The 11,421-nt window shown below is 49.2% G+C and overlaps 6 protein-coding genes across 6 annotated transcripts; 2 read left to right on the top strand and 4 right to left on the bottom strand.

The window, feature by feature from the left end:
• Nucleotides 1–235: 235 nt before the first annotated feature.
• FOIG_02679 (uncharacterized protein) lies at nt 236–1,494 on the bottom strand. Its single transcript, XM_031200043.1, has 2 exons — nt 1,322–1,494; nt 236–1,271 (listed from the first exon to the last, which is right to left on the bottom strand). The coding sequence occupies exons 1-2, from the start codon at nt 1,363–1,365 to the stop codon at nt 416–418; spliced, it is 900 nt and encodes a 299-aa protein (XP_031069811.1). The 5' UTR covers nt 1,366–1,494; the 3' UTR covers nt 236–415.
• Nucleotides 1,495–2,369: 875 nt separating this feature from the next.
• Nucleotides 2,370–2,549, bottom strand: FOIG_02678 (uncharacterized protein; the record flags this gene model as incomplete). The annotated part of the gene is made up of 1 exon (XM_031200042.1): nt 2,370–2,549. One exon carries the CDS (start codon nt 2,547–2,549, stop codon nt 2,370–2,372), a length of 180 nt encoding a protein of 59 aa, XP_031069810.1.
• A 702-nt stretch (nt 2,550–3,251) lies between these two features.
• Nucleotides 3,252–3,856, bottom strand: FOIG_02677 (cyanate hydratase; the record flags this gene model as incomplete). The annotated part of the gene is made up of 3 exons (XM_031200041.1): nt 3,252–3,273; nt 3,326–3,765; nt 3,824–3,856. 3 exons carry the CDS (start codon nt 3,854–3,856, stop codon nt 3,252–3,254), a joined length of 495 nt encoding a protein of 164 aa, XP_031069809.1.
• Nucleotides 3,857–4,182: 326 nt separating this feature from the next.
• FOIG_02676 (uncharacterized protein) lies at nt 4,183–5,832 on the top strand. The gene is made up of 2 exons (XM_031200040.1): nt 4,183–4,812; nt 4,861–5,832. The coding sequence occupies exons 1-2, from the start codon at nt 4,658–4,660 to the stop codon at nt 5,771–5,773; spliced, it is 1,068 nt and encodes a 355-aa protein (XP_031069808.1). The 5' UTR covers nt 4,183–4,657; the 3' UTR covers nt 5,774–5,832.
• Nucleotides 5,833–6,198: 366 nt separating this feature from the next.
• On the top strand, nt 6,199–7,891 carry FOIG_02675 (uncharacterized protein). The gene is made up of 3 exons (XM_031200039.1): nt 6,199–6,519; nt 6,571–7,273; nt 7,332–7,891. The coding sequence occupies exons 1-3, from the start codon at nt 6,286–6,288 to the stop codon at nt 7,646–7,648; spliced, it is 1,254 nt and encodes a 417-aa protein (XP_031069807.1). The 5' UTR covers nt 6,199–6,285; the 3' UTR covers nt 7,649–7,891.
• Nucleotides 7,875–11,260, bottom strand: FOIG_02674 (uncharacterized protein). The gene has a single exon (XM_031200038.1). The coding sequence runs from the start codon at nt 10,685–10,687 to the stop codon at nt 8,726–8,728; it is 1,962 nt and encodes a 653-aa protein (XP_031069806.1). The 5' UTR covers nt 10,688–11,260; the 3' UTR covers nt 7,875–8,725.
• Nucleotides 11,261–11,421: the final 161 nt, after the last annotated feature.

The following is an 11,421-nucleotide window of genomic DNA, read 5'->3' as shown; positions in this document are numbered from 1 at the left end:
TTGTCCCACACAAGACATGGCATCTATTCTTTCAGCTCAATGTCCCTCATTGAGGTTGGTATCATGTGAAGGAGAGACAGGAAGCACCAGTGGAAAACATCCTCCGACCCATCTCTGCCACGGGGAGGGGGGTTGACTCTGCTCTGCCCGATGGCCTCTCGAGACAATTGTGCTGGTCATCGTCACCGTCAAGTTGGTGAGTTTGAACCTTGATTTGAAGCTGCTGAGAAATGTGGTTGAGCCTTGTGGGGGAATACATACACTAGTTGTCTTATTGTTACACTCCGCTAAAGTCATTGAACACCAAATAGACACTACCCCCAACACAATGGAAATCGCGCGAGGTGTAGTCTAAATACTTTTGCTTGTATTGCAATTCTAAGTTCCTCAAATACAAACTCGCTCAAGCAGGGTATTAGAGGCCTGCCTTCAACAGCTTGGCCTGTTCATGTTCACGAATCTTTCTATACGCCTCCAAAACATCCGCCCTGGCCTCCTGCAACTCCTCTCTTCTCTTCAGACTGCCCGCAGTCTTGGGGATATTTCCAACATTCGCAGTAGTATCTTTAATCTTGATCTGTTTTGTCATGTTCTTGTTCAGCTCAGGTGGTGCTTGCGCCTGGTCGTGCACAGCAATCTTGGCTTCCGCCCTCTTCTTCTTCAACTCCTCCCAAGGATCGTCGACCTTTCCACCCTTCCGTCGTGCTCGCTTGCCTGTTGCTTCATTGAGTGTTGCCCGTGCAATTGCTGCAGCACCTGTAGGATCTTCGTCGAGTTCTCGGCCGATTTCTTCGTCTGCTTCTTCCTCTTTTTGCTCCTGGATCTTTCGCTCCTCTTCTCTCCATTGGGCGTAAAGTTTGTGCATGTTTCTCTCCTTTCGAGTGCGGTAGACCTTGAATCCCTGCTCATCCTTGCCATCCTTGATGGTGGTCTTCTTGGTAAGGCCTGCGACTGGCAGCGAAGCATCGACTCGTTGAGCAAACGCCCTTAGATCTTCGCCTGGACGGATCTTAAGATCCTCTGCCTTTTGTTTTGCGGTTTTCGTATCTTCGCCGTCGTCGAGTCCAGATCTCACTTTCTTGCCCTGTGCGACAGACATGAGTCGTCTGAAAGCTCGAGGTGCATCGTTATCCTTGCGAGCCTTCTTGCCCTTCTTCGTCTTTGGGGCAATATCTTTTGTGTCTTCTGTATCCTTTCTCCCCTTTCCTGTTGTCGCCTTCTTCTTTCCAACTTGTAAAGGTCGTGCTCTTTGGGTGGGAGGAAGGTTGAAGCTATGAAAAGTCAGTTGCGCCTATGCAATCGAGATTAGAGATTGACGTACTCTGCTTCGTCATCTCCCCTCTTTCTTTTGTGCTTGTGAGGCATGTTGAAGTTTTTGGATATATCTCTGGGCCCAGCGAAGACCGTTTCTGGTATTACGAATGGGGTTTCTGTAGTGATGTCGCTGAATCGTGGTACGGTCACAATTGCTGAAGATAAACTTGAAGATGCAAGTTGCGAAGGTTGAGCTGAACCAAAAATTCTCTTATCGATAAGCGTCTCGAACCGCCAAGCACCCCCGCGGTGCCCAGAATGTATTCTAACCTAGGCAAACTACAGCACAGATGCCGAAGAATAGCGTAACCTCAAAATTTAAGACTCAGAAGATCATGCAGCTTTTGCCTCGAATTGAGATCTAGTCGAAAACAAGTTGTCTCAATGTAGGAGTCTTGAAATGATCTTGGCAGGCCGAATTCTCTCATCATCCCCAACGTCTAAGTGGATCTACTCTAGGCTGGGTTATTAGACAATGGGTTTGAAGTTATGATGCCAATTGTCAAGTTGAACAATTGAACGATCTATATATTTAGGATATTCCTACTCTGTCTTTTTAAAACTATCTATCTTACATCATTGAGGATGTTTTCTTGAGAAACTGACTCTCGCCTTAAGTACAGTAGACAAGCGTCTAAGTGAGGTGGGTGTAAGTGAAGACTAGAATGAAGTGGCTTGGACGATTTATGGCATTCATATCACTTTCTTACAGCATAGAGGCGCCAAATTAATTCAAAGGCTTGTATTCAAGAAAGTAGTAAATCATCCCCATCCTCCTCCTTATAGGCGACCATGTTCCACCTCGCGACTGATGAAACCGGCCAGCCCAGTATAAAAATGGCGTCCAAATGTCGGCGTCCCGTCACTCAAAGCCAGGTAAACAAAAGATTAATCAAGCCAATTGAATCACCTCCTTGCCGAATCATCTCCATCTTCCTCCAATTTTCAATCCGAGAGCCAAATGCTCAGCCAAGTGTGGTATTTGCATTTGCCGAGTTGTCAAAGTCGCTCTCAAGAGCCCAGTGGAGTTGTGAAGTCGTGAGTTGAAAAGCCATTTACATGACAGTGCAGCTGAGGGGGTAGCCGGGGGTTTGACCGTTGGCAGCTGGCTTCTTCATGACGCTGCAGCTCAGGGGATAGCCGGGAGTCTGGTTGTCCTTGGTGGGCTTGGCCATGACGCTGCAGCTGAGAGGGTAGCCGGGGGTCTGGGCGGTGGTGTTCTTGGTGGAAGGCATTTTGAAAGTTGGGGTTGAAAGACTTAGAAAAGTCAGAGAGTGTTCTGTGTTGAGAATAGTGGAAGGAGTGTTTGTGTGTGTAAGTGAATGATTGTTGTGCGTTGATGAGAGTGAGATTTGAGGGAAGAAGGCCTGATCTTTATACTTGCTGACAGACTTGTCGTGGTAAATTCATGTAACATAATGGCCATAAAAGCGATGTTCTCGAGGAGTTGCAGTGTTGGCCGTGAAGCCTGTGATCCGTGCAAAAATGCTTCATATTGTTCTCGAGATGGTGTTACTGCCAGACAAAAGAGTATCCGCCGCTAGTCCAGCCACCAAACTGTCACCGGCCTTCGGACTTACCCCAGGTTCGAATTACATATGGTATAGGCTTTCAAAGTGTTTCTAATACCTGAAGTCTGATCCAATTGCGGTATCATGTGGTACAGCAATAGCGGACACACGGGTTTTGCCTGTTGGTATTCCTTTGTAAAGTGCTTAATATTGTTCTCTCGCTTCATATTGTTCCTTGCTATATCGCCACTTTTCCCCTATCAAATTACTGTAATAATATGGTATCATTGAGTTAGTGGGGCTTTGAATTTCTCCTGGTGACCCAATTACAGCAATTGATATCTGAGTGGTCATTCTTCTAAGTGGCACAATATGCATCACGGCCATGCCGCGACGTGCCAACCCAATTTTAAACAAGAACAATACTTAGAAACGACTGAAAGGAAGCCTGTACATCTTAGTTAGTATGATTTCAATGCTAAGAATAGCTTGTGGCTTACCATTTGCCCTTCAATGTGATAACGACCCATGGTGAGCCTGCCTCATCCACCTCCTTATCCACGGTAGTCGAGAAGCAAATAGCACTCATAATACCATCTCCGAACTTCTCATTAAGAATAGCCTTATAGGCATATCCATAGTTCTGAACAATCTCATACAGTCGGTAGATGAGAGGCTCGGTGGGAGGCATGGGTCCAGCCTGGCCACGGTTGGGGAAGCCCGTTAGTTGGGCAGCCAACGTCTCCTTTGGAAGGTCAAGGATCTCTGATAGTTTCTCAACATCCTCAGGCGAGGCGGTGGCCTGTCCGTAGAACAATGCTGCCACTGCAACTTCGCTACGGCCTAGATGCTTTGCAATTGCCTCAAAGCTCAGGTCCTTGGCGGCCTTTCCGTCAAAGAGAGTCTTGGAGTAGACAGGGAGCCTATCGGCGATGGTTGACTGTTGTTGAATAAGCATGATTTCGTTTTACATTTGCGTTACGGTTGAGTTATCTTACGTCCAGAGTGGCGATGCGTCCTTCGTTGGCCATTGTGACTGTAGAGATGAATGTGATATGGTTGATTGTTGTAAGGAGAGAGGTTCGGTCACAATATATCGAAGAAAGCTATCAGGTCAAGGTCAAGTCATGGCGGAGATGTTTCCATTCCTGATACAACTTGCGGGGTTATCGATCTCCATGACGTGTCTGTCAATGGATTGCACTAGGTAATATCAAGAGAGAATTCGGTGATATTCCGGAGACTCGGAAACCTGATTAATTTGTATGTTTTTGGGCGGATCACAAGAATGATTAGATACGGATGTTGATTGCCGTGATATCTTTTTAGTCTCAGAGTGTGGCAGACGACTTGGGGACAGACGGCGAAGGGCAGAATATCGTTGTAAAAGAAGATTACTTTCTCTTTCATAAATGGCGTACCAAAACGTCTATAGATTCATGTTAGCCTTTCATACATAACCTACTATACCTTAATCACTAGCCCTCCCGACTTCTGAGACTCGCTGACATCATCATAGCCTCAAACTATCTCGACGTCCCGAAACTATCTTCAGCCGTAACTTAAGTTACAATGCCCATCTCACAGCACACAGCCAATTGTATGGCTAAGACACAGTCACGACAACACAATAATAGTATGTTTAAAACAACATGCTTACACAGTAACCTTAATGTTGGGGCCTCAACGGATCACAAAACCATCCTTAAACCTTGCGAAGCAATATATTAAGCGGCTTCAATCCAAGGTAGGCAAAAGGGAAATCTTTCCTTGGTGCATAGCAGGCCTATAGTTCTGCCTCAATCGTCAAGCTCTGAACGGGATCATCATCTATGCAACACCCACAAGAAACCACTGCAACGGCAATATACTCATCATCCCAAGAGCAAAAGGCAACAAGAATGGTCTCCAAAAATGGAGTGCCTCGCCTGAGGGTCAGAACAAACCCCTATATCTTTGCCTTTGGTATGACAGTAGCCGCTATCAGGTGAGCCTTGAGTTCTACTATGCGTTCTCTGCTTCTGACTGCGAATAGTTCAATAGCCCTGATGTTCGCTGCTATTCTTGCCACCACATCCATGATTTGGCCTTATACTCCTGAAGTACAGGCAGGCAGTCTTCACATCAGAAGTGACTCGGTGCCTGACGACACAGTTCCTATACCATGCCACTCGCATAACGATTATTGGAAGGCTGAGCCTTTGACCTCAGCCATTACGACTGGCTGCATTGGCATCGAAGTAGATGTCTGGAAGGTCCGGGATGAACTCATGGTCGGCCATGCTGAGGACGAACTATCAACCGAAAAAACTTTGACGTCAATGTACATTCAACCTCTAGTGAACTTACTTAAGGCTCGGAATCAAGACAGAGATCCAGAACTTCTACCTCGAGGTGTATATGTCCACAAACCCAATCAGACTGTGGTGTTGCTGGTGGACTTGAAGTCGAACTCTGATAAATCATGGCCACTGTTACTGGAGATGCTAGAACCACTTCGTCAAAGGGGGTGGCTGAGCCATGTCAGCGATGGCGAGTTTGTGTCAAGACCCATCACAGTCGTGGCAACTGGTGAGACCAAGTTTCGCCTGGTGAAAGAAGCCAATCCTTCACACGACGTCTTCTTTGATGCGCCACTTAAAAGGTTAAGCAGAGGCCAATACGACAACACCAACTCATACTATGCCAGCACCTCGTTCAAGAAGTCGGTTGGCAAGGTTCCTAAGAAAGGTCTTAGGCCAACGCAGCTGGAGTTGATACGCGATCAAATCTCTCAAGCCCATATTCGAGGTCTCATGGTTCGATATTGGGGCATGCCACTTCTTCCACAGAACGCCCGAAGACAAGTTGAGAAGGTATTGCTTGATGAAGGCGTTGATGTCATCAATGTAGATGATTTGCAGGGAGCAAAACGCACTTTTGCTGAGAGGAGACACTCGAATGACTAACGCTTGTCCCCGAAGCAACTGAAGAGAGCTTTAGCCGATTTCCTATATATAGCTACTAGAAGAAAGGATGAATATGATTTTCATACAACTTTATATTAGTATTGCAACATCTCAAACCTGCCATTTCTTCCATTACCTCAAGCGTGTCTAGGAGTGGTCAGAAACGAAAAACTGCAGTACAATCCTAAGCAGATAAAAAGACTCGTTTCAGTACAAATAATAGCATCAACCTGGGACGCCCTCAAATAGGCAGTTGGCACATCTTTTTCAGACTTTGCCTTAAGTCAAATCTGAAGTTTTGGTTCTTGCCCCGGGTGAGTGAGTGAGTGGATAGCATTCATTGGCGAACCCCGAAAAGGAAGGTCTCCACTAAAAAAAAGTCAAGGCGGTGAAGTCAGTCCCGCGGCAGAATTTGGAGATTTTTCCTATTAGCACCCAGTAACATTTGCCTAGAAGCTTTGCGCCGACTACCAAACACGACAAAGTCGCATTCGACATTTACATACGCAAAAATGGTCACAAAAAGCAAACTAAAGATGGCCCTCGCCGCTGAGAAGGGCACAGATTTCAAGAAGCTCAAGCTCCTGAAAAAGCAGAAGGAGGCTGAGAAGCGCAACGCTGCTGCTCGTGGGGCAGACAAGGATGACGAGAAGAAGACCATTGAGATTGAGGCTGAGTTTGAAGACGATGATGAGGACGAGGAGGACGAGGATGAGGATGAGGATGATGAAGAGGAAGAGCCTCAGGTTTGTTATAAACCATCTCGCGCTCGAGAATTTGACTAACAGAGTGGTCAGTACGATTTGAACGGCATCAACGACAGCGACGACTCAGATTCTTCAATCGAACTCGAGGAAAAGATTGTTCGCAAGCCAAAGAGAGATACACTCAAGAAGAGCGAAATCGCAAAGCTGGCAGCTGAGAAGAAGGCTGCGGCCCAAGAGGACGACGATGAGGAGGAAGAGGAAGATGAAGAGGATATCCCCATGTCTGATCTCGAGGACCTCGACGATGAGGACAAGGAAGACATTATTCCCCACCAGCGCCTCACTATCAACAACACAACCGCTCTCCTCGCCGCGCTGAACCGCATCTCCATCCCTACAGACAAGTCCGTCCCATTCGCCACCCATCAATCCATCATCTCTACAGACTTGACCTCTGAGGCCATCCCCGACGTGTCAGACGATCTGCAGCGCGAGCTCGCCTTCTACAGCCAGAGTCTCGAGGCCGCTCGTTCTGCCCGCAAGCTTCTGCGAAAAGAAAACGTTCCCTTCTCTCGTCCCAAGGATTACTTCGCCGAGATGATCAAGGAGGATGCCCATATGGAGAAGGTCAAGGCTAAGCTTGTGGAGGAGGCGTCTAACAAGAAGGCTGCTCAGGAGGCTCGCAAGTTGCGCGACCTGAAGAAGTTCGGAAAGCAGGTCCAGGTTGCTAAGCTCCAGGAGCGACAAAAGGCCAAGCGTGAGACTCTTGAGAAGATCAAGAACCTCAAGCGAAGTAAGCATTCCCACCACTTACCACCTCGAAGTTGCTCTTCACTAACAACCATTCTTAGAGCGCTCAGAAACTGGCGGTGCTGGTCTCGACACCAAGGAAGCCGATATCTTTGACGTCGGTGTCGAGAAGGAAATGAAGGGCCACAACCCTCGCGCAGGCGCCGGTCGCGGCCAAGTTGGTGCTGGAGCCAACCACAAGCGAGCCAAGAAGAACGAGAAGTACGGCTTCGGAGGCAAGAAGCGCCACGCCAAGTCAGGCGATGCCATGAGCTCCGGCGATCTCAGCGGCTTCGACCCCAAGAAGATGAAGGCCGGCAGCAGAGTTTCCAAGTCTCGGCCTGGCAAGGCGAGACGGAAGGCCATGGGCTCTCGGTAAAGAGAGGGAGAGACATTGTGTTGATAATCGTTGGTGAGATCGAGGGCGAGATTGGCTTGCGTGATGCATTGCTGTTGAAAAGAAAGGCTAGAGATGAAGTACAAGGGCTGGCGTTTAGGGTCCTCTTGCATGTAAATCGAAACCATTTGGTCAATATTCATATTTTCTGTCACAATACTCTTCATACTTACACAATGTGATTGATCTGAAAGACTCGGACTTGATTACCTACAAAATATTTACGTGGCGTCTACAAAGTGTTCGAATTAATCCGTTTCATCATGGTCAATCACTCCAGGAGCCAGGTTTTTTTGAATTTTTGGTCATTTCATCTATACCCAAAGGAATATATAGCAGATTCTGATCTCGACTGCATATCAAGTCTGAGCAGTCCCGATAGCCTCCAAGATGATACCCTTTTATGGGCTCAATCACCAAGCAGGCTGCGCATCCAACCCTGTTGAACATGCAAATCAGTATCCACTGAATCAATTTTGCAGCCGACTCTGCCCGTGTCGTCTTTTTGCGAATCTCCATCGCCTCCTCCGTCATTCTCCGTCGTCAAGTCATATCCAGATGTCCATGCCCTCGAAAGTGGTGCCATCCGAGAGCCCCCAGCAGTCAAAAGGTATCTATATACATAAACGAGCACCATTGTCGTCTGCTTAATGCCCGCTCGCGGTCGAAAACGCCAGAGCTCAGAGACATATATCCCTGAGCGGTTGCAGCCACACCAATAAGAAATAATTAGAAAAAGGGAACCTCCAAGGTGAGAGAAGTGTTAGATAAGAGACAAAGAAACGTTGAATGTGCAATGACACGCGATGATGCACCCAAAGTCAACGACCGTTAATGATGCCCAACCCCGTACGCCCATGAAAAAGAAAGCAGAACCAGTGGTATCGAGAAGAAACGCCATGCGCTCATGACACGCTTTGCTGTGCAATGCATTTGCAACCCTTGAAAGAATAATGCGTATGAATCAAGCATTGATGCCGCAGGATGCGCCGAGAAGATGCTGTTACGAATTGATTGTCGTGTAAATCATTGTGCTGAGCCACCACCAAACGAACGACCTTACTGTGTGGCCGCTACACACCAGTGACGGTGGAAAGCCCATGCGCTCTTCTGGCACTCTTTGCTGCAGTATTTGGTGCGTCGGCATCGACGACACTTGGCAAACTGGCGAGTGTACTCTTCCCATTTGCCGCACTGGTAGTATGCACATTGGCGGATACCTCCACGTGTGTCATCCTTACGGCAGAGATTTCTCATAACAACGCCGGCCCAGTACTGCATATCAGTGCTGTGGTAGCGGACTGTGAACTTCTCGACCAGTGGGAAGAGGTTGAAGTCGTTGGGGAGCAGGTACTCCTCATCGTCGGCGTCTTCATCGTAGACCTCGGGCTCCTCCTCTTCTTCATCCATGGCAGACATGTCCTTATCAATGGCAGCGAGCTCCTTGCCAATCTTGAGGCGAGGAACGAGATGGCTCTTCTGGAAATAGGAGCGAAGACCGCAGTACTTCGAGACATAGGCAAGAAGCTGCAAAGACATGAGCACATCCTCCTCTCGCGGCATCGCAGCGACCATCTGAGGATTGGGAACAAAGTTGCGGTCGAGGAGATATCGAGGGACGGTAGTGGCGGCCAGAGGGGGCTGAGGAGGCGTGTTCAACGTAGGACGGTTAGGTGAGAGACCAATTGCAGGAACCGGAGCCGGGGTGTTGTTGTTGGCAATACTTCCGTCCATGGGGCTACGGTGATTAATGTTGAAGGTACTGGCCTCCTGATGGGTCTCGGAGACAGTGGGCGTGTTCAAGTCAAGAGCTGTACCACCCAGCATAGTGTCACCATCTTCCATGGTGATATCCTGGATACCAACAGCTGACTGCAGGTTATCAGTACCTGTCATCTCGGTCTCAGGTGACTCGTCTGATGGCATGCTGTCTCCATTAATGTCGTCGGCATCGGCAGTCGAGTTCTGGTGGCGGATCGATGGGCGCCTACGAGATCGTTGGGACCCAAGAGCAGATGCTGGGCGAACGGTGGGCGATCGCATCTGGGGCGGCGGCAATGGTGTAGTCGGTGATGTGGGTTGAGAGATCAGATCTGAGCCGAATGGTGCCATTGACGCAAGGCGGTCGATATCACGGACAGGTCTCACAAAGCCTTCAAGAGTCTCGGTGGCAGGGACTGCAGTTGCAAGGGGCTGCATGGCCTGACGGGGGGCCGAAGTCGTGGCGTGACGACTTTCAAGGCCTCTCAGGGGCTGGTGACGAGATGAACCCCAAGACGTAGATCGTTCTGAAGAAGACTGGGACCATTGAGAGTTGCCCATAGCAGTATCAGCGGGCTGTTGCTGAGTTTGCTGCTGAGGAGCAGCGGTGGATGGCCCAGCGTAAGAGGCTGAGACATCAATAGAGGGCGGTGGGGCGTGACGACGAGATCGCTGCTCGGGGGCATCGACACGAGAACTAGATCGATGACCGAACGCAGAGGCACCTACTGTTGTGGAAGATGAGGATGATGCAGAGGCAGAGGCCGATGCTGAGTTGGAGGACGAAGCTTTAGGGGTTGAACGGTGTTCATGGCTTCGGTGACGGTGATGGTCGTAGCTCTGCTTCTGTTTGGCCTCCTCTGCCTTCTCGCGGCATTTATCAACAGCTTTTGTATAGTTGTCGAGGATGGTAGCGATGACGGGAACCATGTCAGCCTCAACAACTCTGGTGCGGACGTTTTCCGTGCCTCGGACACCGATATTGACAACACACTGAAAAGCAAGGTTCCACTTCCACATTCCCATCATGTCCTTACTACGGCCTTGCTTCAGAATGCAGACGAGGCGCTCGATGCCTCCATCGACGGTGAGGATGTCCCGGATGCGAGCAGAGGATGTGGTGAGATAGGCGAGATGGTTGAGGGAGTTGATGAGGGGGAGGGTCGAGGTGCAGTCGAGAGCACGGCGGTCATATAGGGCGGTAGTGATACCGACGGACGCCTTATTGACATTGGGGATACTGAAATTGACTTCCCTCATGTTGGCGGTTGATGATGTTGAAGGATGGTCGAGGCGGGTTTCGGAGGTATGATATGGGAGGGATTATTAACGACCCCAATTTGTCGAGATAGTGTGGCGACCTGAAGCCTGACGACAATAAGGCGAGCCAGATTCGCAACGTTAAACAGACAACACAATAGGAAGCGAGGTCGATGATGCTATGGACAAGCCCCTCGATGGGGGAACTGGTCAAGGTAGATCGAGCCGGACAGGATTTTGAGGGTATCGTAACGGATCGTGACGCGGTGGAGCGAGTCTGGCGCAGGATTACTCGTGAGATTGCAGGGGAACGATTTCCGACGGCCAAAGGAGGAGATTCGAAGATAGACGTTATGAATGGGGGATACGTACAACACCAGTAAACGAGAAAAAGAGGAAGATGGAAATGAAAAGGGTATTTTGGGGAGATGGTGTTGGAACGGCTGCGAAGGTAAGTTGATGGGAGATGGGAGAAAAGACGGAGTGGAGAGTTGAGTGAGTGAGTTGAAGGGGATGGGGTGAAGAGTGAAGAGGCTGGTTTGATTTGGTTTTAGGCGGGTTTTGGAAGCCCAGGCATTCGGCCGATGAGTCTCCTCCACTGATGAGGTGCTGTAGGTGACCTATGGTAGGGGCCGTAGGGGAGGCCGAATTAGGCGGGCGCGCCAGGGGTGGTCTCTCTCTGGGCGGGTTTTGGGGGAGGGTCTGTGTGTCTGTGTGCGTGTGTGGCGGTGGAG

Source organism: Fusarium odoratissimum (genome assembly GCF_000260195.1).
Source record: "Fusarium odoratissimum NRRL 54006 unplaced genomic scaffold supercont1.3, whole genome shotgun sequence".
NCBI lineage: Eukaryota > Fungi > Ascomycota > Sordariomycetes > Hypocreales > Nectriaceae > Fusarium > Fusarium odoratissimum.
Note: the sequence above shows the minus strand (reverse complement) of the source record. Positions and strands in the feature narration are given on the sequence as shown.

Coding starts and splice junctions, on each gene's coding strand:
- FOIG_02679 (XM_031200043.1), bottom strand. CDS start 1,365: ATGCCTCACAAGCACAAAAGAAAGAGGGGAGATGACGAAGCAGA. Junction 1,272..1,321: donor AGGGGAGATGACGAAGCAGA/GTACGTCAATCT, acceptor GACTTTTCATAG/CTTCAACCTTCCTCCCACCC.
- FOIG_02674 (XM_031200038.1), bottom strand. CDS start 10,687: ATGAGGGAAGTCAATTTCAGTATCCCCAATGTCAATAAGGCGTCCGTC.
- FOIG_02676 (XM_031200040.1), top strand. CDS start 4,658: ATGCAACACCCACAAGAAACCACTGCAACGGCAATATACTCATCATCC. Junction 4,813..4,860: donor ATGACAGTAGCCGCTATCAG/GTGAGCCTTGAG, acceptor GACTGCGAATAG/TTCAATAGCCCTGATGTTCG.
- FOIG_02675 (XM_031200039.1), top strand. CDS start 6,286: ATGGTCACAAAAAGCAAACTAAAGATGGCCCTCGCCGCTGAGAAGGGC. Junction 6,520..6,570: donor ATGAAGAGGAAGAGCCTCAG/GTTTGTTATAAA, acceptor CAGAGTGGTCAG/TACGATTTGAACGGCATCAA. Junction 7,274..7,331: donor GATCAAGAACCTCAAGCGAA/GTAAGCATTCCC, acceptor AACCATTCTTAG/AGCGCTCAGAAACTGGCGGT.